Below are 21866 nucleotides of genomic sequence, written 5' to 3'. Positions count from 1 at the left end.
CTGCGCAACATGATTATCACCGAGCCGACCTTGAGCTGCAAATTGACTGGTGGCATTCCAGGCACATCCACTGAATTCAGGAACTCAATTGCATAACTACAGACTTCATCTGGGTCCGTAATGAAATCGATAGAATTAAGCGATTTGACTGAATTTTTATGTTCATGCTGCCTAAGTCCTTATCTTTCGCTGCCAAAACGGCTTGTTCCCTCAACCAAACAATTTTTGTGATTTTCAGCAATATTACGGAACAGTTTCGTAATCAATCTTCTTTTGATATTGTGAATAAAAAAGAAATAGCTGTAAATACAACGAGGCCAGTGGAAGCGTCAACCGGAATTTTTCTCTTGCCAGTGTCTAGTTATTGCTTGGAAAACACTTCTGCCGATCCTCCATTTTGTAATGCAAATCGCATATTCGTTATTAACTTTAGAGTTATCACGTATCTCCACAAAGTCGATGACTTCAAGCAAACGTTTATTTCATCAGCATGTGTTGATCTTGGAATGACCGGCAGCGTTCGGCGAAAATCGTAGGCGAACAGAACCATCGTGCCCTAAAATGGGTCCAGATTATTGTGCAAATCTTTCAACGTACCGTTCGATCGAGTGTTGCATAGACCGTCAGAGACAGAGCACCTCGTGTTCCTGCTGCTAATGAGGCTAGTGTACCGTGCATTTGTTATATATTTTTACGAGCTTCCAACAGGAGTCACTTATTTTCAGATACCTGTGTAGTTATTAGATTATTTTTGTGATTTCTTGAGTGGTCGAGTGGTTACTGAGCACAACCTTTTATTTTAATTTTAATAACAGCCTAGCGTACAGTACGGCCGTTGTTATTGACCCTCATATCGTATAGGCTTTTGTTTGTTTTGGTTAGTGTAGCTCAGTGTCAGTTAGATCGTCAGTGAGAGAGCACTTCGAAGTCGTGTTGCTAATAAGCTGAGTACACTGTTCGTTTGTTACGTATTTTGAAGGGTTTCAAACAAGAGCGACTGCAGTAATGGGAAGAACTGTGATTGCTGTGTACAGAGGCGAGCTGAGTTGGCGACTCTTCGCTCACAGCTCCAGGCTGCATTGGCTTCCATCACACAGCTTGAGACTATTGCCAAGGGGCATCGTTGTGGGGGGGGGGGGGGGGGGTCGGACGCAGGGATGCCATGGCTGTCGATCCCGTCCCACGTGTGCCCCAATCAGTCCACTGCTGTGGCCACCCCAGGTACTGCCTGCACTGAGGTTGACCCCTCACCTGCGGTCGAGTGGGAGATCATTCTAAAGTCTGGCAGGCAGCGAAAAGCTTTCCAAGAGGCTGATCATAGGGCCTCCCTGGTTCGCTTGACGAATAGGTTTCGGGCGTTATCTGTGGCTCACGATGTCACTAAGCTGGATGCAGTCGTCCACCCTGTTCCAGAGGAAGCTTCTCGGTCTGCAAGGTCTGGGCATTCACAGAGAGCGGATTTGCTGGTAGTTGGGAGCTCCAACGTTAGGCGCGTAATGAGGCCCCTTAGGAACGTGGCTGCCAAGGTGGGGAAGGAAGCAAATGTGCACTCTATGTGCATACCGGGGGGAGTCATTCCGGATGTGAAAATGGTGCTTCCGGATGTCATGAATAGTACAGGGTGCAGCCAGCTGCAGTTGGTGACTCATGTCGGTACCAATGACGTGTTTCGCTTTGGATTAGAGGAGATTCTTTCTGATTTCGGGCGGCAAGCGGAAATGATTAAGACTGCCAGTCTTGCTTGCGAGATTAGGGCAAAGCTCACCATTTGCAGCATCGTCGATAGAACCGACTGTGGTCCTTTGGTGCAGAGCCAAGTGGAGGCTCTGAATCAGAGTCTCAGGCAGTTCTGTGACCGTGTAGGCTGATGGTTCCTTGACTCACGCCTTCAGGTGGTGGGTTTCTGGGTTCTACTTAACAGGTCAGGAGTCCACTACACACAGAAGGCTGCTACACGGGTAGCGGGGACTATGTGGAAGGGACTGGGCGGTTTTTTAGGTTAAAGGGTCTCAGGGAACCATAGCAAGGGCGTCCGTCTAAATCAGGGTAGGTAAAACACAGTAAGGTAGTTGTAGAAACGATCGGTATTGTAGTCGTAAATTGTAGTAGCTGTGTTGGAAAAGAACCAGAGCTATAAGCCCCAATAGAAAACACTGCAGCTCAAATACTTATAGGTAAAGGAAGCTGAATAAAGCCGGAAATAAGTTCAGCCGATTTTTTTTTCAAACGATCTGACACTGTGCAAAAAGGATAGATTAAATGCAATTGGTGGTGGAGTATTTATTGCTGTCAGAAGTAGTTTGCCTTGTAGCGAAATTGAAGTACATAGTTCCTGCGAAACTAGAGGTTATACCTGAGAATCGGACTATACTATTAATTGGATCGTTTTAGCGACCCCCGACTGAGAAGATATAGTTGCTCAACAGTCCAAGGAAAACGTGAGTCTCATTTCGTATAGGTACCCACTCATACAATTATAGTCGGTGGAGTCTTCAATCTACCCTCGATATGCTGGAAAAATTACACGTTTAAAGCCGGCGGCAAGGATAAAACATCAACCGAAATTGCATTGAATGCTTTCTGAGAAAATTATTTTGAACAATTAGTTCATGAGCCCACTCGAAGCGTAATTGGTTGCGAAAGCATACTTGACCTCATAGCAACAAATAATCCTGGACAAATAGTGAGTATCGCGACGAATACAGGGATTAGCGACCACAAAGCAGTTGCTGCTAGGCTGAATACCGTAACTCCTACAACCATCAAAAAGAAGCGCAAAGAATATCTATTTAAAAAAGCTGATAAAAATGCTCTTAATGCCTTTTTAAGAGTCAGTATTCACTTCTTCCGATCTGGTAATGTAAGTGTAGAAAAGATGTGGAATGATTTCAGACAGATAGTATCGACAGCAATTGACAGATATATACCCCAAAAATTAATAAGTGGTGGTACTGATTCCCCATGGCACACAAAAAGGGTCAGATCGCTGTTGCAGAAGCAGCGAAAAAATCATTCGAAATTTAAAAGAACTCAAAATCCCCAAAACTGGCAAAGTTTTGCAGAAGTTCGAAATATGGCACGTACTTCAATGCGAGATGCTTTTAATAATTTCGATAACGATATTCTGTCTCGAAATCTGATAGCAAATCCAAAGAGATTCTGGTCATACATAAAGCACACCAGTGGTAAGGCGTAATCAATACCTTCGCTGCGCGATAACAACGGTGAAGTCACTGATGACAGTGCTACTAAAGCTTAGTTATTAAACATGGTGTTCCGAAACTCCTTCACCGAAGAAGACGAAGTAAATATTCCTGAATTCCAATCAAGAACAACTGCCAAGATGAGAAACATAGAAGTAGATATCCTTGGTGTAACAAAGCAGCTTAAATCACTTAATAAAGCCAAGGCCTCCGGTTCAAATTGTATTCCAGTCAGGTTCATCTCAGAGTTTGCTGATACGATAGCTCCATATTCAGCAGTTATATGCAACGGATCGTTCAAGTCACACCAATACCCAAAAAGGGAAGTAGGAGTAATCCGCTGAATTACAGGCCTACATCACTAACTTCTATTTGCAGTAGGGTTTTGGAACATATACTGTGTTCGAAAATTAATAAGTAACTCGAAGAAAACTATTTATTGACACATAGTCAGCACGGATCCAGAAAATATCGTTCTTGCGAAATACAACTAGCTCTTTATACTCATGAAGTAATGACTGCTATCGACAGGGGATGTCAAATGGATTTCATATTTTTAGTTTTCCAGAAGGCTTTCGACACCGTTCCTCAAAAGAGTCTTCTAACCAAACAGCGTGCCGACGGAATATCGCTTCAGTTGTGCTACTGGATTCGTGATTTCCTGTAAGAAAGGTTACAGTTCGTAGTAATAGACGGAACGTCATCGAGTAAAACAGAAGTAATATCCGGCGTTTCCCAAGGTAGTGTTATAGGCCCTTATTGTTCCTGATCCATATTAACGACATTGGAGACAATCTGAGCAGCCGTTTTAGATTGTTTGCAGATGATGCTGTCATTTACCGTCTTGTAAAGTCATCAGATGACCAAAACGAATTGCAAAATGATTTAGATAAGGTATATGTGAGGTGCGAAAAGTGGCCATTGACACTGAATAAAGAAAAGTGTGAATTATAAAGAAGAGTACAAAATGAAATCAGCTAAATTTCGATTAAGCGATAAGTCACACAAATCTGAGGGCTGTAAATTTAGCTAACTACTTGGGGATCACAATTACAAATAACCAAAACTGGAACAAACACGTAGATAATGTTGATAGTAGAGCAAACCAAAGATTGTGAACTTAGAAGGTGCAACAGGTCTATTAAAGAGACTGCTTACACCACGCTTGTCCGCCCTATTCTGGAGTATTGATGTGCGGTGTGGGATGACATCGAAAAAGTATTCAGAAGGGCAACTCGTTTTGTATTATCGAGAAATAGGAGAGATACAAGAAATGATACGTGAATTGGAGTGGCAGTCATTAAAACAAAGGCGTTTTTCTAATGAATTCTTCTCGGGTTATCAGCCGAGTGGTGGCGTCGTCTTGATGAGTTTCGTACCCATCATCTTCTGGCGAAGATAATGGGTACGAAAATCATTGGAACGTTGCGACGAGACGACGCCACCACTCAGCTGATAACCTGAGAAGAATTCATCAGTGGAATACGCCGAGAAAGACTGCAATCGCGTAAAGGCGTTTTTCGTTGCGACGGGATCATCTCATGAAATTTCAATAGCCAGTTTTTTCTTCCTATTGCGAAAACATTCTGTTGTCACACACCTACTTAGGGCTCACGATAAAATCACGATAAAATGATCATCACGATAAAATGAGATAAATCATTGCTCGCACGGAAAAATTTAAGTGCTCGCTTTTCCCGCACGCCGTTTGAGAGTTGAACGGTAAAGAGACAGCTTGAAGGTGGTCCATTGAACCCTCTGCCAGGAACTTAACTGTGAATAGCAGAGTAATCTCGTAGATGTAGATGCAGAGTACCCCCAATGCTTGTTTGTGCGCTGCTCTACACTCATCCCAAATGATTATTTCGTAATTCTGTGGTAGTTTTGCCGTTGCTGAATGTTTGCGAATGTTGCACGTCGACTCATCTATCGTTTGCCAATTCAGTTTGAGAGCAGAATGAACTGTTCGTGCTCCTTCTAACAATTTCGCAGCGGTCCCAGATGTTGCTACGGCCAGCGCTATTTGACTTTGTGCGCGAATCTAAGCTAAACTCAATGAAATTAGGAACGTTTTGAGAGTTCCTCCAGGTGCATCGAGGCAGAAGATTTCTCCATATCTGTCGTTGACTACTGTCATCAATGTTTTGTACGCGGTTTTATGCTGCTGATTCAAAAGATGGACCTGTGTTCGCTCTGACTGACTTAAAGCATTTGGATCGTATTGCCGTTTTCGTTCAGTTTCTCGATTGAATGGAGAGTGCGTGGGGCGATTCGGTGCTGGTATTCCTAATTCGTGCAACATCTTTCCGTACGTCATCTGGCGCAATTCCTCTATAGAAGTCAATGCCTCGTTGTAGCTCTTTGGGTAAAATTCAAGTTCGTAATACGCTATTGTCATACGCACTCGATGCAGGATGTCTTCAGCCATATTATATTGTATTTGTGTTTGCCCCACAAATGAAGTGGTTTCGATGAAAAGCAAGTTCTACGTGATGGCAAAAAGTGATCGCATTTGATGCGCAGTACACGAAATAACAGCATCAGCGAGTGTGTGATCTCAATGAATCTCATCCTTGAACAAATATAAACATTGACAGACTTGTCGATATATAGCACACAATACGCAATTGACAGTTCTTAAAAATTCAAATGAATTCGGTCCTCGAACATTAAACAATAACAGACGCAGATTAAAACATTTTTCATTGCTCGAAGGGCCAATCCATTGGTTGAGTAAACATTCATGTATCCAGGAACAGGTTTTCGGTGTTTCTGACATCGGAATTTTTTTGATGACACGTTCTACGTGAAATAACTCGGCGTCTCCGAGTAAAGTAGTGTTCTTGCAAATGGATGACTAGCGCATTTCGTGAAGAAGCTTGTCAGCGTTGTCGTCGGTGGTCCTTTAGCTCTCTGCGCTGCGTTTGCTGCCATGAAATAAACTTGTTGTCCACTCTCGAGGTAAACAGGTTGATGGCCCACAGTGGGATGACGGTCACGTATGGAGAATGAAGAGATTCTCCAAACCGTCTAATTGCTGCTGCCATATGTTCTCATCTGAAATTCCGAAACTTCGTCGTTGGCACCAGGAGCTGCAATATCAAATAGAGCCATGTCGCTTCATTTCGTGACGTACTTATTTGATGGATTTGACAGAATTCCAGTACTAAACACTGCAATGCAATTTGAATCTTTTGAAAATTAGAGGCTTTTATGGAAGAATCCAGCTATTGCCAACTACCACGTCCTAATTTTTGATTTCCAACGTTATTGCTATGTCGTTATCCTGTGCAGAGAGACCACAATACAGGGGGTAACCGTCACTGCCTACGAATGTGTCAGCCAATAAAGAAGCGGATAACGATTGGAGCATTTGTTTTCGATCAAGCACAGTGAATCCCGGTTGTCATCGCCATGCTGTCCATGAATCGTATTCGTAGTCAGTACCTCAGACAACTCTGGATCTTTTTCGGGATCTGAAATTAACGCGCAAATGTAAGGGTCAAATTCATTCGTTCTTATTCTCTCGATCATCCACAGGAGAATATGTGCAAGGCGCAGTCCTATTCTCTGCCAGTCCCCAGAGTACATAGAATATTGCACGTCTCCAAGGACATGATATCTGGAATGAAGTCTAAGGGCGCCTTGTGAATACTCGTGGTGCAATATCATAGTGATCTCTGGGCTGCTGACTGAGTAGTAGCAGCTGCGTGATTTCGATCCATTTTGCGTTGCAAGTCAAAGTGATGAATTAGTCTAATCGACCTTATTGGCGCTTGTAACATACGTCACTGAAAAAATGGTAGTCGGCTGGCATTGTTTGCATTTCCAGCTACATTCACGATATCAAGCAGATGAATGTATTCTGCTGTATGCAATTTTTTCTGATTTAAACTTTATATGTCAGACGATCCACTTCGATTTTGACGTACACTTGACAGTAAAAAAAGTGGGTCACGGCCGAATACAGCCAACATAACGTAACTGTGTTTCAGGTCCTCTAATCACCAAAACCCCATGCGGTACAGTCGTTTGACTACACACAATGGGTACCGCAAGAGACTACTAGAGACCAAAGGTCTTTATGGCAGTCAGCCTAAGCGTCAACTAATATTGTCATACAAAACATATTAGAAAACACGTTCTTAGCGATGAGACACCCCATAACACTCATAAACTAACCTTAATTGCAACAAGTGACATTCCAAAAGATCTGAGAAAACGGATTATTTTACATATATCATACAATAATCCGTAATCAAAATTAAATACTTGAGACGATATATGGAGTTACAAAGCTGTATGGGAATTGGAAAAATGTTTTTCGCTCTCGAAAAGGTTTTCCATCCACGTGCTGAATGTCGCTCAACGGCGAGTGGCTATGGAAACTGGATATTGGACGAACCAGTAAAAAAACTTGATTAATGGCAACAAGCACTCTACGGAAATCTCAACATTAACAGCGAATCGCCAGTAATATCATTGTTCTCGTAACACATCAACAGCTACGTGTACAAAAATTTGGACTTTAAATGACATGACCAACGTCGTCGTTCTGGACCTGGATTCAAACCCAACAGCTACAGCCATTTCTTACCAAGCTAAGCTTTGTTTGTGCCTTATTGAGACCCGATCACTAGGCATAAAGAGACGTGAAGTATAGACGTCTGCACCAGCATCAGTTATCAATTCAGATCCTGATAATAAATGACGAAAATGTTTGTACCGAACTGGGAATCCTGTCATAACAGTTACCTTCCTGGGAACTATCCCCAACGACGTTTAATATGGTGTCATTCACAAGGAACAAGGTATGCTCATGTTTAAAGTTGAAATGCCATCATGTAAAGCTTGTGACAGGGATGCGAACCCAGCACCTAATCGGATTGTTAACGAAGTACGTAAAATCAGAAGTTAAATATCAAATGTTTTCACCAAGAGCGAGATGCTGGAACGTTAAATGACGATAGAATTGTTTTTGTCTGACTGGGATTGGAACCCAGCATCTAGCGCCGTCGTTTTCTTGTCAGGAACAGACGATAAATAGCTATTGTTGGTTCACCAGTAGCGTGATGTGCGCATGTTTAGTTAGACATCAAGCGACGAAAAGTTCTGTGCTGAATGGAATTCAAACCCCGCACACGTGGTCATGAAGACACTTTAACTATCAAATTCTTTTCCAATAATAGCTAGGAGTAGCATATTTGTACTTTCAATGATGTGATGGAAAATACTCTGCTGGCTAGAAGTTGAATCCACAACATATCGTCGTTGGTGATCACAACGAACACAACGTCAAACACAAATCCGTTTCCGCCAGTAGGATCGAGAGGAATGCTTGAACTTGAAAAGATGTAAGGAAACATTTGATCTTGTAATGTTCTAATGAAAAACTCATCATGTGGCTGTGAGTTGAAACGAACACGTTACAGCTGACACCGCACGAAGAGACGTTGAAAATGCAAGTATTTTTTACCAGTAGTTCGGAGTGCACATGCTAGGGCTTGAAATGAAATAATGAATATTTTGTGCTGATCAGGATTCGAAACCAGATAAGTGCCTTTCGAGGAGGCCCAGAAGAGTTTGCAATCTTGGGGAACACAGTAAAATAGAATTCGACTCCCAGTCCAGCACCACAATTTTCAACGTCTCAGTTTCAAATAAAGTAAGAGCCTTGTGAACTTACATGGCCATTAGTTCATTAAATGAAATACGTTTTCTAGTTTACAACGGCTTGCCGGTGACAGAGTCTATGCCTTCCGGGGTTTCTCCATCTGTCACAGCTCAAACGAATGCCGCTCTGCCCCAGTCGGTAGCGAAGGGATGTTATCTTTACTGAGGATATTGAACTACGGAGCTTACTGGCGTTCTGCACTTGGAGTTACTAGGGGTGAAGGAGAGTTACTTGTGTGTGTTAAAAATCTACGCCTGACGTGAGATGTGAACCTACACGTTTTACACATCAATACAAGATTAAACCACCAGCTCACAGAACCCCCTGCCAAGCACATAATTATGAACTGCAGAGTATTCATTTGGATGTAGATGCAGATGTCAAGGGACAGATAACAGGAAGGAGGGCGGGATCTGGGAATGAATAGAAGTGCAGAAGTGCAAAATATAAGCGTGAAAGGCTTACAAAGTATTTCTTACTTAGATGTGTGCCACAGTTCGTTTTATCTTAGGACCGAGAGATAAGGAAGGACTGTTTTCAGAACGAAGAATGGGTTATAGGGAAGGGGAGATCAAAGAATACGGTTTATAGGTGTTGAGAGGAATGATAGACAGTAAAGACAGTAGCAATTAAAAGAGAAAATTATTTTGTCGTGATGATCATTTCTTCCTATGTAGGTGGGTGCCAACAGAATGTTTTCGCAATCGGAGGAGAAAATTGGTGATTGAAATTTCATGAAAAGATCCCGTCGCAGCGAAAAACACCTTTGTTTTAATGATTGCCACTCCAACTCACGTATAATGTCTGTGACACTATCTCCCCTATTTCTCGATAATACAAAACGAGCTGCCTTTCTTTGTACTTTTTCGATGTCACCCGTCAGTCCCACTTGATGCGGATCCCACACCGCACAGCAGTAGTCCAGAATAGGGCGGACAAGAGTAGTGTAAGCAGTCTCTTTGGTAGACCTGTTGCACCTTATAAGTGTTCTGCCAATGAATCGCAGTCTTTGGTTTGCTCTACCCACAATATTATCTATGTGATCGTTCCGGTTATTTGTAATTGTAATCCCTAAGTATTTAGTTGAATTTACAGCCCTCAGATTTGTGTGACTTATAGCGAACTCGATTGTATCCGACGTTACGGAGTCATAATGGATATCGCTCGAGAAATTCTTATTCGATTTGCCCCCAAGCGCTGTCTACGTTCTTCGTCAATCTCATTGAGTCGACGATCATGTAGTTGATTTGCGCTGCGTATAAGCCATTCGATATTTCAACGCCACATTGATGGCATTTTTCCCAAAGAAATTAACCATAAACTGAAGTCAAATGTTTGTAATACACCAAATTACCACGAACTGACGTGAATCCAGTCTTTGCAACACACCAAAGATTTTATCACCACCAGTAACATACCGAATTATAGCTTTCAATAGTATTTTTTTTTTTTTGCTATGTATCAATATTCAATGCGAACGTTGTCGTTGTTATGAAAACATGCAACAGTAGAACTGTAAAATTGAACGTCATACTTATTTTTTATCAATTAATGTGCAGCGTAACTGTCAAATCGTCCGTCACGTTTCTTTCATCAAGATTTTCATACAAAAATATCATCCAAATTTCCGACTTTTCAGCTGGATTTTCTTTCACAAACCTTGTACCAGCAGTTACGAACAAAACAAAAAAAAGCAGCTAAACCGCTGGAGTCGTTCTCAAGTGAGGATCTTTCATACACACAGCAGTTGATTTTTATTTACATAGATGTTTTTAACCCAAAATGGAAAACGTCTTCATTCAAATGTTCTTGAGGACTATTCCTAAAATGCAATAAGCGAATCACCTACACTCTTCTCTAAACATAGAAACATATTATCTTTATTCAGAACAAATTGATTAATTTTATCGTTCATTTGTCAAACGTTCTGCACTTCTTATAGACATCTTTCTAAAAGTATCAGAATTAACAGAACTTACCATAGTCAATTTGTTTCCAAAGGTATCTTCAGTTCCAAATCATATTCCTTCTTTTAGTTACATAAGAAATTAGAAATTTATTGCAACTAACTAGAAAGGATGGAAGTGACAAAAAGTGATTACTAAGAAAATGAGATCACAGATATCTGATTATTTGGACTTTATTCAGTAACTTACCACAAATGTGCAGAACAGTCATAATTACTGTTTTACTGTTGTGTTGTACAATCACATGTGAGAAAAAAAGCAGAAAAATATCATACATCACAATTTTTAAAGTTATTCATCTACATTTCAATTTGTTTGTGCATCTGAAAAAATTCTGAAACTTGTATAGTAACAAAAAGTTAAATATCAGTCGAAATTCAATGTCTTTACCTTAATTTCTCTGTCCAATATTTAATAAAAATAAAAAACATATATTATTCTTTGATAATTGTATTATATTATTTTACATAATTCTTTGGCAAATATATCTCTATTAAAGTTACTTCCATTCATTTAATTCTTATGTAGTCCTACTGCTAAGAGGAAACGCCTATTTTTACTGATAATCTAATTCAGTGACGTAGAAATTAGAGTTTGTTTGATACGCTGTAAGCGTTTCACAGTAAATCATTGTATGTGACACATAAAATCTCATTTTATGATATTAATACAACAAGAAGTAGAAATCATTATTTTAAGGGTCAATGATAGTGACTGGAGATGAAACGGATATGCAACAGCTATCCAGTAACAGTCCTGTCTGGCGCAGTTTACTATCTGGCTGGATACCAGATTGTAGACCAAAATCTGAAGGATACTGGGTTTTCCATAAATTATGAAAATGTAATAAAATCGACTTTATTTAGTTCACATAAAAAGATACTCTTAAGAGAGTAAACGTGGAATATCTTCACATCAAAATACCGATAAAAAATTTATTTTAACAAGAGGGTAAATTGGTATTCATACTATTGACACAGTTGCAAGCTACTCAAAGATAAATTCTGGTAGCTTTATCAAATTCTGTCATTGCGCGGCATTAGCTGACCCCCAAATACCAGGATCATGATCGTGAATGATTCGAACTGTCTTCAAATAACAGTTAATCTCACTTGCACTCGTGTTTGCTTCTTGACCATCAAACTGACTATTATTATTTTCATTTACCAACAAATTAAAGAAATCCCAAAAAGTGTCGTGAGCTTTACGAGTCATAGTTGATTCAACCTTGTCTGCTCTACTTCTTTCAACTGGCATTCGAGATGACTTGCTACTGGTGGAAAATTCTTCGCAGAATTTGTATAAGACCGTCTGTTGAGCTCTTTCAGTTTCAACAATCCCCAAGCAATCTGTGTTGAATTTTACATGTAGGAAGCTTGCTGTCAAGTAATCTGGATATTCATTTAAGCTGAAACGACTTTCTAATCCAGCTCTCGTCTGCCGTGAGTGAGAGGTCCTCTATGCTGTTTCAACCTTACATAAATACTGATTTAATGTCATAACATGTACTTTTACTGGGGATAGACAGGAGAGACGAGAACTTATTTTTGTTATTTCTTCAAGTTCTTCAAAAGCTTAACTCACTTCTCCAACCACAACTACTCATGAGACATCAAAGTAATAAGCGTATCATGACATAGCCTGATTTTGTTTCAATAGGCGCTCTACCACATAAAAGATGGAATTCCCTCCCCTGCTGATATCTTCTCCTTCTACTTCAGATTGGACCTTCAATGAGTTACAATCCTCTGAAGTGAATTGACGGAACATTTACAAGAATTATACTGAGCCTCCAGAACAACTTTGTCTTTATCATTAATGAGTAAATGCATTTTTCTTTGGAAAATATCCCTGCGATCTGTGACAGAATAAAGCTTCTTTGTGACACAAGAAGAGGCAGCCAGAGCTAGAATTAAAATGGATGTTTATTTAGTCCGTGACCGGTTTCGGGCTGCAGCCAATCTCAAACCAACCAAGTTTGCCGAATAAAAGATTCAGCACAATACATTTCTACAGTGTTGTTGGACACTAGATAGAACAGCCAATGGAAGTCGCTCTTTCATTTCTAGTTGTCGTGGCTGCCCCATCAGCAAATGGCTTAATAACTACAGCGTCTTTCAAGTGGCTGGCTTTCTAGTGAACATCCATGTCTGTTACCCCCCGTTATTAACACTCCATCATCCACAAGAGTGATAAGTTACATCCTCATGCGCCACTCATGTGATGAAGTGTTCTTCCTCCAGTTCTCTGTCGTGTCCACCACTTGCGCATGACCTTTACAAGGCTGCTGTTTTGCAGGCCATGGTGATACAGTGTGGCTAACTAAAACTGGCCTCCCATCCAGTGATGCTTCCATCCTGTTTCTACATAACTTACGGATGCAAATTTACGTAAGGGAGGTATTCTCGTCACTCTCGATGCCACATGTATTAAATCTCAAACAAGTGAAATATACACACAAAAGCCCGTCCCATGTGCAAAACCAGAGTCTTGGAACACTATAAATGACACATACAACCGAGGCACCCGACATGTAAGGTGTCCAAAATCACGAAACCTTACAACATCCATTTTAGTTGCAACTCTGGCTCTCTCTTGTTACATCACAATCTAAAAATGAGTTGCTGTCCCACTATACCCAACACACTAGAGTTATGTAAGCTTCTTTGCTGTATTTTCTCCATCTCGAGAATCTTGATAAGGCTTCACACCAAGAACTCCATGTTTCAGCTGCGATATGAAGCTTGTTCTAGGATTCTTGTAAATCCGGTCCTTTCTATGGTAGACAATGGTTCATTGTATAGTGCAATTATATCTGTATTAAATAATAATATTTTTTTGCCTTTTACGTTGTGTACGACCCAAATCAATGTGCTTTCAGAAGATTCTAGCATAGTTATTTTTGTTGAAGACGAATTTGTGTTGAGGGTGGCTGAAAATGGTGAAGCGCCGAGGGAGGCTGTAACTTTATTAACTGCTTGAAATTTATCTGGATGTTCCATCGTCAAGTGATTTTTCATGGCTGAAGTAGCTATTGGAGAAAAACAATATGTCATTAGGCTTAAGGTACATTAGATATTTTCTATTACTTTAAGTGGTTTCTTATAACTACATTTTGCAAAAACATGTACGTATACCAAACAATTTTAAATAAACTGAATATTCGATAAACAGAAACCTACTTAACTATATCAGAAATCACTTATACGGGCAAACATCTTGTTGATCAGTGTAATAAAACAATTCAAAATAAAAGAAGAGAAACTAGTTCGTTGTTACTTATCTACTTTTTTTACTTCCCCACTACGAAAAATTTCAATTACCATACGGCCGGTCTCTCCTTTACCGATGAGAATTTTTATGATTCAACTTCCAATGAACAAATCATTTTCAGATATAACATCAAATTACAAAAATTTAAAAGAAATCACGTTTTTTAAGAAGTCAAATAGCTGAGTCACTCAATCGATATGTCATTCGTTCGCTTCATTCATGAACGACAATGCCCGAATTCACCCGAATCTGCCGGATTGTCTGCACCTGACCTCTGTGGTCTCGCTCACTCTACAAGTTACGACATGCTCCTTGAAAATGTTCCACTGAATATCGGTTGAACATCCAGCTAACAGGACGGCCGGACAACTGGTATCCCGCCAAAGAGCTATCCGTTTCATCTTTGGTAATGACAGTACTGTTGCGATGTTTCTTTTTCCATAAATTTTGTCTTACCATACGTTTCCTTGGTATTTTAGGGTTTCGTATTCCCATGCACACATTCCTTGCTGGCAAAATGGATCCCACCCAAAGAAAGTGATGTTTTGGGAACAGCTGTTTACACAGGTGACGTATGTTCAGTATGCCTATTTAATTTGATTGTAACGGTTTTATGTGTATATAGTTTCAACGCAAGTGAAAGATGTATGGGCAGTTTTGAGAAATCTTTTACTAGCTCAGTGAAAAGTATGAGAAACATTCTACTATTGTGCAGCTGCAAAATATGGAGAAAGACAATGGTAACCCTCAAATTTGAATTTTTCAAACCTAGTATAGTAAGACAATGGTAACCCTGATCTACGCTAGGTGGTGTAACGAGTTCATCTTACTGAGAATATTTCTTTTTGTAAACATCCCATGATTTACTGAGGACAATGTAGTTGCATTGAAAGACGTTTTGACTCTATCTTCGTTCAAGATCTTGTAAAAATCTTGAATATGGGAATAAAATACGTAGCCTAACTAGCTGGCACAAAGACAATGGTAACCAGCAAATAACAACATGATGTGGAAAACAAAACTTACTTGACTTGCAATAGAATTAATATAAGCAGAATCATTCGTCTCCTCGTTTGAATTGAAATCTAGAGTGTTAATGTCATCATCAAAACAGTCAGAATCACTGGAATCACCACACAATTCACTTAAAATTACAAAAATATCAGAAGTTCCCTCACTGTAATGGTAGCACAACCTTGATTTGTTTCTGTGGGAATCCACATACGCCGCTGAGAAACAATGGTAACTCACAAATTCAAAATGAAGGCAGCAGCAGATCGCAGCGAAGGAAGTTGTGATATTTTTGTAATTTTAAGTGAATTGTGTGGTGATTCCAGTGATTCTGACTGTTTTGATGATGACATTAATGATCCAGATTTCAATTTAAATGAGGAGATAGAAGATTCTGCTTATATTAATACTACTGCAAGTCAAGTAAGTTTTGTTTTCCACATCGTGTTATTATTTGCTGGTTACCATTATCTTTGTGCTAGCTAGTTAGGCTACGTATTTTATTTACATATTTCAATTTAAATGAGGAGATAGAAGATTCTGCTTATATTAATACTACTTCAAGTCAAGTAAGTTTTGTTTTCCACATCGTGTTATTATTTGCTGGTTACCATTATCTTTGTGCTAGCTAGTTAGGCTACGTATTTTATTTACATATTCAATATTTTTACAAGATCTTGATACGAATATAGAGTCAACACGTCTTTCAACGCAACTACATTGTCCTCAGTAAATCATGGGATGTTTACAAAAAGAAATATTCTTGTATTTGTGGCTTAATAATTTATTCACCTTATTACTTATGGGGTTACCATTTTATTGGTTAGCAGCACTTTTTTAATATTACACTATCCATACAAAACTTTTTTCTTAATAGAATGAAGACGATCGCAACAGAACCAACCCTGGGATTAAAGACGTCACAATGGAAACATCGAGAAAAAGTAAAAGTCTAGTGAAGAAACAGCAACAGAAGAAACTTGCAAGGAATAGTGTACTTGAGTATACTACAAAAGAAGGTATAGTGGTCCAGGCGAGAAATTTAGTTGGGGCTTCCTGCAAATTTTCTAAAACATGTTTGAACGGATTGGGGAGAAGCTTATACAGAGTATAAACAAGTCATTCTGGAACAGTGGGGCTTCAATAGACAAAATGCTTAGTTGTTTGGTTCAAGAATAGACCACGTGCCTACTCACAGGAAGACGTGCAGTTTGTCGAAAAATATATAAAAGGTATTCCAAAATACAAAAGTCAATACATTAGAAAAAATAATGGTGAAAAATTCTATGTGTCGATGGAATATTCGATACGAAGTTGCTACACCTATTATGAAGATGAATACTGTCCTGATACCAAAGTGAGGCCTGTGTCTTTTTATAAGTACCATCGCATTTTCATTCAAGATTTAAATATTTCATTCAAATTGCCAAAATCAGATACTTGTCCAACATGCGATTCAAATGAAATTCAACGACCCGGAAAAATTAAGAGAAATAAATATACAGAAGGAATTACATCTCATAAGAGCCCATGCAGGTCAAGATAATATAAAAGTGCAAACAGAGACGGCACTTTTTGCTAAAGACATTCATTTAATAACTTTCGATCTACAACAGGCATTGCCCACTCCTATACTCTCTACAGGTCCAATATTCTATAAGAGGAAACTGTAGACATATAACTTCAGCATTCCTCCCGGTAATTCGTCACTAGGTCATTTCTTTCTTTGGGGTGAAACGGTAGCATCAAGGGGCTCAGAGGAAATAGGCAGCTGCTTACGGAAGTGTTTCGAAGAGCACAATACACGAGGGATTAAGTTCATTGCAATTTCAGACAACTGCTCAAGTCAAAACAAAAAGTGCAACATTGTGTTTGTTTGAATGTTGCTTATAGCAAAAGGAAGATTCTCCACCACTGAGCACCACTTCCCATTTCCTAGACATCTCATGGTGCCAAGCGATTGCTGTTGTGGCCCAGTATGTTCGCCTACATGTGCAGTTTGTATATGCCTCTCAAGATTTGGTGGACACCTTGAAGAAGTGTGGCCAAAACCGACCATTTTGTGTCCATGTTATGTCATCAGAAGATTTTGTATGCATCAGTGACATGAGATCTACATTTACTCAAAAGAATATCTCAGTAGAAGGGCACAACGTGTTATTACGAGACGCTGTATGGCTCCTCCTCGATGCAGATGAGCCAGGAATCTTGTTCGTATCAAATAAATTGCATGGGGAAAACTGACAGAAAGTCAGTTTACACAAACGAGGTTGCCCTACAATCTTAGAAGGAACCAGTCTTCAGAAGAAGTGTTCTGGGTCAGTTCCAATTGGCTCTAAGAAGGAACAAGACCCCATATCTGAACGGAACTGGATACCACCTATTTATAACAAGTTCTACAAAGCAATAAAAATTAAGAAGACATCTACAAATGAGGGTGAGTATGTAGTTGCATCTGCAGACGAAATGTAAGAATTTTCAGCTGTCATGTGTTTGTTGCAGGAAAACAATGGTATGCCACATAATATGTTCGCCACAGCTAGGGGAAGATAGAGTTCAGGACATTATTAACTCAAAGCTGGTACTTTTTCCCTTGATATGTGTGCTTAAGATATTGTACAGTGACTACGAGTTGCACTAATAATAAAATTTTAATAATTTATGTATGAAATATTTTTTAAACTTTTTCAATTGCATATCTCCATTTGTAGCTAATGTACGTTACCATTATATTTTCCCATACCCATCAATTATAGAGTTCTATTTTCTTGAGTGTCTCAGGCATTGTACTTTTAATTTAGGAAGTACAGTATGGTTTGCGAATAAGAAATTATTGAGAAACAACGTGGTTGAAGACATATAACTTTGCAAGCAGTTCGTTTCGACGGCATCGTGATTTGAATAAATATTAATCTGTTTAATGCATTTTCTTTTGGCGGTGGAACGATCAGCTGTTCTCATTCAAAATGAAGCTATAATGATATTGTTTTCTTAACGTTTCTGTAGGTGATCAGCTGGGCACAGTAGTAGCAATGATTATATCAGGAGCATTAGCTCAGAGTGCTCTTGGGTGGCCATCTATATTCTACTTCTTTGGTGGACTTTCCATACTTTGGGGAATGATATTATTCTGGTTTGGAGGGAATACTCCTTCTGGACATAAGAATATTTCTAGAGCAGAACTTATTTATATTGAAGAATCTTGGAAGGACGTCTCTCGTGAACGAAAGGTAGGATACAATTTATTTTTTACGATATACGTACTTTTATTGAATATGTTATTACTGAGGCTGTTTTACGTATGTTGTTTACAGAAGTTTCCAACGCCGTGGATATCAATTTTCACATCACTGCCCGTATTTGCTTCTATAGTAGCCACTATGTCGCTGTGCTGGGGATACTACACACTCCTGACAGAGATACCAACGTATCTGAGTAATGTTCTTCGATTTGACATTGCATCTGTAAGTAAAATAGGTTACATCATCAACTGTACTTGGGTGTAAAATATGTGACGGAAGTTGTTAACTGGGGAACTGATTATAGAGAGTTTTCTCCACCCTTTGATCCATTTCACATATCAGTACTCTGAGGTGCTTTAGACTTTGCTCGTAACTTTATAAATGAGTCTGGAAAAATTATGGATGTTGTGTTAATTATCCAAACTGTTATCGACAATCAAAGACTGAATCATTATGAAATCAATCCGGTCCACCAACGTTTGCAGCTCCAGATCTCTAGCTTACGTTCTTCTAACGATGCAGTGAAATAAACATGTCCTAGATATAAACAAAGTTGCGCGCCATTTTGAGAGAGAAAGCCAGCTTACGAAATTTCAGAAAGTTATAATTTCTAATTCTAGGGTCGTCTATTTGTTTGTGGATGTAGCGCACGGTAATTATGCGAAGTCCTCAGCATTCCAGTCGGACAGCAGAATTTCCCAGCTTCATATTCCAAGTACCAAGAGATGATGAATATGACATACTGTTTCGTCACAATTGTATCAGATGTGTTGACTGGCTCCAAATGCGATGTACACTGAGATGACAAGAGTCATCGGATAGCCTTTGCTAACGTAAAAGGTACGAAAAGGTCCTAACAATGGGCAAGTCTTGCTTTTGGATCAAACTCCCAGAGTTAAAGACTAGTAGATTCTCTTGTGACATATAATGATAAAAGCTATTCAGAACTCTACTGGCAATAGCGATTTAGTATCTTGTAGGAGTAGTCATAGTTGGATGCTGCGGTAATAGTGCATACTTTGCAGAATTTAATTTACGAACCTACAGGAACGAATAGTAATTTGTTCCTAGCACTTCCTCAGTTGAAATATGATTTCCCTTTACAGTGCAACGAGCTGTGAGAGCTTCAAACAAGTTAACGAAGAAGGCTTGAGGTTGGTACGCTAAGCTGGATGCCTCCATTTGCATATAGCCATTTACGATATGGGACCACTTTCGTCAGCTGCTTTGGACTTGATGTGTGTGTTTCATGTGACGTCATGAGAATTTTTCTGACATTTACTGTGAGAGAGTTACTTGAGCTATAATCAGAACGCAGAACGAATTATGATCGTGCTTTTAGGGACATAAGAGGCCACACTAGCGCAATGACCCGTGGGTGCGGCAAGATGAGGAACAGATTGTAGCTACAGCACCGATCGGAGTAAATGCGTAAATCTGAAAATATGTCAGCTACTGCTGATAACTCACTGACTCGACGAGTCGGTTGTTGTCCCTCGTCGAGCATAGAAATGAGGTCCTATGGGCCAGATGGACACAAGAAATGGTGTTCAAGTTCGGCAGTATATCACTTTCTCAAAACAGACAAATGAAATCTGTAGGTATTGGCCAAGCTCTTTTCGGGCACGGGAATACTTTGTGTGGGTGCTGAGTTTTATCACCAGTATCCGGCATCTGAAGATGACTTCAGGTTCAGCACGAAACGCTTTACTTGGCCGTGGCAGCTACCAGTGTTGATGGTTGATAGGCAGTCTGGTTCTTCACAGTACAGTGCACATCGACAGAGGACGATGATGTTATTAATCGAAGCCTTATAGACCAAATAACAAGTGATGATAATTAATGGTCATTATTAGGCTCATTGAACTGAGCATAAACCATATTATTTGGTCAGAGCTGCGTTTTTGTTCTGCTGATATTTCTAATTGCCGACGGTGTTACCATAGTGCTAACACCTGTTCCTGGCAGATCACAGGAGTTAAACACTGTCGGGCTTGGCTAGCACATGGATTGGTCACGTCTTGGTCTGCCGAGTGCTGTTGGCAAGCGGGGTGCTCTCAGCCCTTGTGATTCCAGTTGAGGAGCTACTTGATTGAGAAGTAGCGTCACTGGTCATGAAAACTGGCAACGGCCTGGAAATAGACCGCATGCACCTCCGTTTCCGGTGATGCCTAAAGGCTGAGGATGACACGGCTGCCTATTCGGTCGGTGTTTCTTTGTTTTTGAAATTTCTGATGATTGCAGCCGGCTTCTAATGACATTGCAGGGCGGTACGTGTGGGGTGGGGGTGGGGGGGGGGGGTTAATCGATGTGTGTTTCTGTTTCAGTCGTATGAATTTGTTAGTTCGCAAAAGGCAATAAAATTGGACTAAAGCTGTTAGTAATACATCTCACGAAAGGCAAGGTGAGACTGGTAAACCTTATCTATACAATTTCGTTGTTACAGAAGTTTTGCGATTTTATCTGAGTGCTTCGATAACTTATCACATAATGGCATAATTGTGTCGTGTAGTAAAGCCGTATGCCGTATCAAACTGCGACTGTGTTTGCATTTGTCCCTCTACTATAGCATCCAAATAAGTGCTTCAACGTATTTCGATTTCTTAACAACTTTTTCATGTTTGTTCATGGTGTTGTCACTTGGGACATCACTGTTCTCCGGGTCTATACCTCATTAGGGTTCCGCACTTCCAGTAAAAAGGATGGCGAGGGGTAATACCTGCAGGTAAGTAAATGAGTTTAAGAGCTATCTTGAAGGTATTACGAAAGGTGTCCACTATTTTGCGGGTTTTATGACGGTTTGGGGCATGTTGAATGCTTCAAGTGTTGCTGTCATGGGAATACCCTATATAAGCTGGGTAAACATTCTTGAACCGTGCATTTACTTTCAAAACCTTTTCTTAAGAATTTACTTCATTTACGAACGATTCATCAAGAACATTAACACATTTAATCACACTATGTGAGCGTGGAAGTAGTTGCGATTGGGTAACTGATGAAAACAAATTAAATTTCTTTCAACAAATGGAAATTTTATTTCTAAAAGCCCTTTTTTTAAACAGATTTAAAATTATAATCAGAAAGCATCCTCAACAGATCAAGTTACAATTTTATTCAGAGGCAGAAACAACAAATATTGACAGTATGAGCTTTCGGGCTGAGAACCTTGCCGCTGCCTTTTGACACGGCCGTAGTCACGACTGTTCACAACAAGCTCTGAAAGACTACACTGGTGCAAATCTGCAACACACCAGATTACTTTAAACTAAAAATTTTAACAACTCACACAAGCACATAAACTATGCACCCCTTAGGAGGGATAGAAATGGTACAAAACACTAACATTTAAAAAAATTAACTTGCCACCGAAGGTGCAACTTGGTTTGAAAAAAAAAAAAAAACTCTTACTGTGGGAGGGTGGCAACTTTATGTACTAAAATGACCATGAAATGCAGTCTTACATAAAATATATAACATGCTCTACATTACACATATA

The 21866-nt window shown here is 39.7% G+C and overlaps 2 protein-coding genes across 2 annotated transcripts in view; both read left to right on the top strand.

Annotated features, from left to right (window-relative positions):
• Nucleotides 1-17233, top strand: part of LOC124596893 (putative inorganic phosphate cotransporter) — a 35995-nt gene extending 18762 nt beyond the window's left edge. Inside the window, exons 4-5 of the mRNA XM_047135903.1 lie at nucleotides 14597-14684; nucleotides 17022-17233. Coding sequence (XP_046991859.1) covers nucleotides 14597-14684; nucleotides 17022-17233 — 300 coding nt within the window. The remainder of the gene's footprint in view (nucleotides 1-14596; nucleotides 14685-17021) is intronic.
• Nucleotides 17234-17559: 326 nt separating this feature from the next.
• Nucleotides 17560-21866, top strand: part of LOC124596877 (sialin-like) — a 41009-nt gene continuing 36702 nt past the window's right edge. Inside the window, exons 1-4 of the mRNA XM_047135902.1 lie at nucleotides 17560-17565; nucleotides 17631-17640; nucleotides 18135-18358; nucleotides 18443-18592. Of these exons, the coding sequence (XP_046991858.1) occupies nucleotides 17560-17565; nucleotides 17631-17640; nucleotides 18135-18358; nucleotides 18443-18592 (390 nt within the window). The remainder of the gene's footprint in view (nucleotides 17566-17630; nucleotides 17641-18134; nucleotides 18359-18442; nucleotides 18593-21866) is intronic.

Source organism: Schistocerca americana, chromosome 1, assembly GCF_021461395.2.
Source record: "Schistocerca americana isolate TAMUIC-IGC-003095 chromosome 1, iqSchAmer2.1, whole genome shotgun sequence".
Classification (NCBI taxonomy): Eukaryota; Metazoa; Arthropoda; class Insecta; order Orthoptera; family Acrididae; genus Schistocerca; species Schistocerca americana.
The sequence above is the reverse complement of the archived record's forward strand: the minus strand, read 5'-3'. Positions and strand labels throughout refer to the sequence as shown.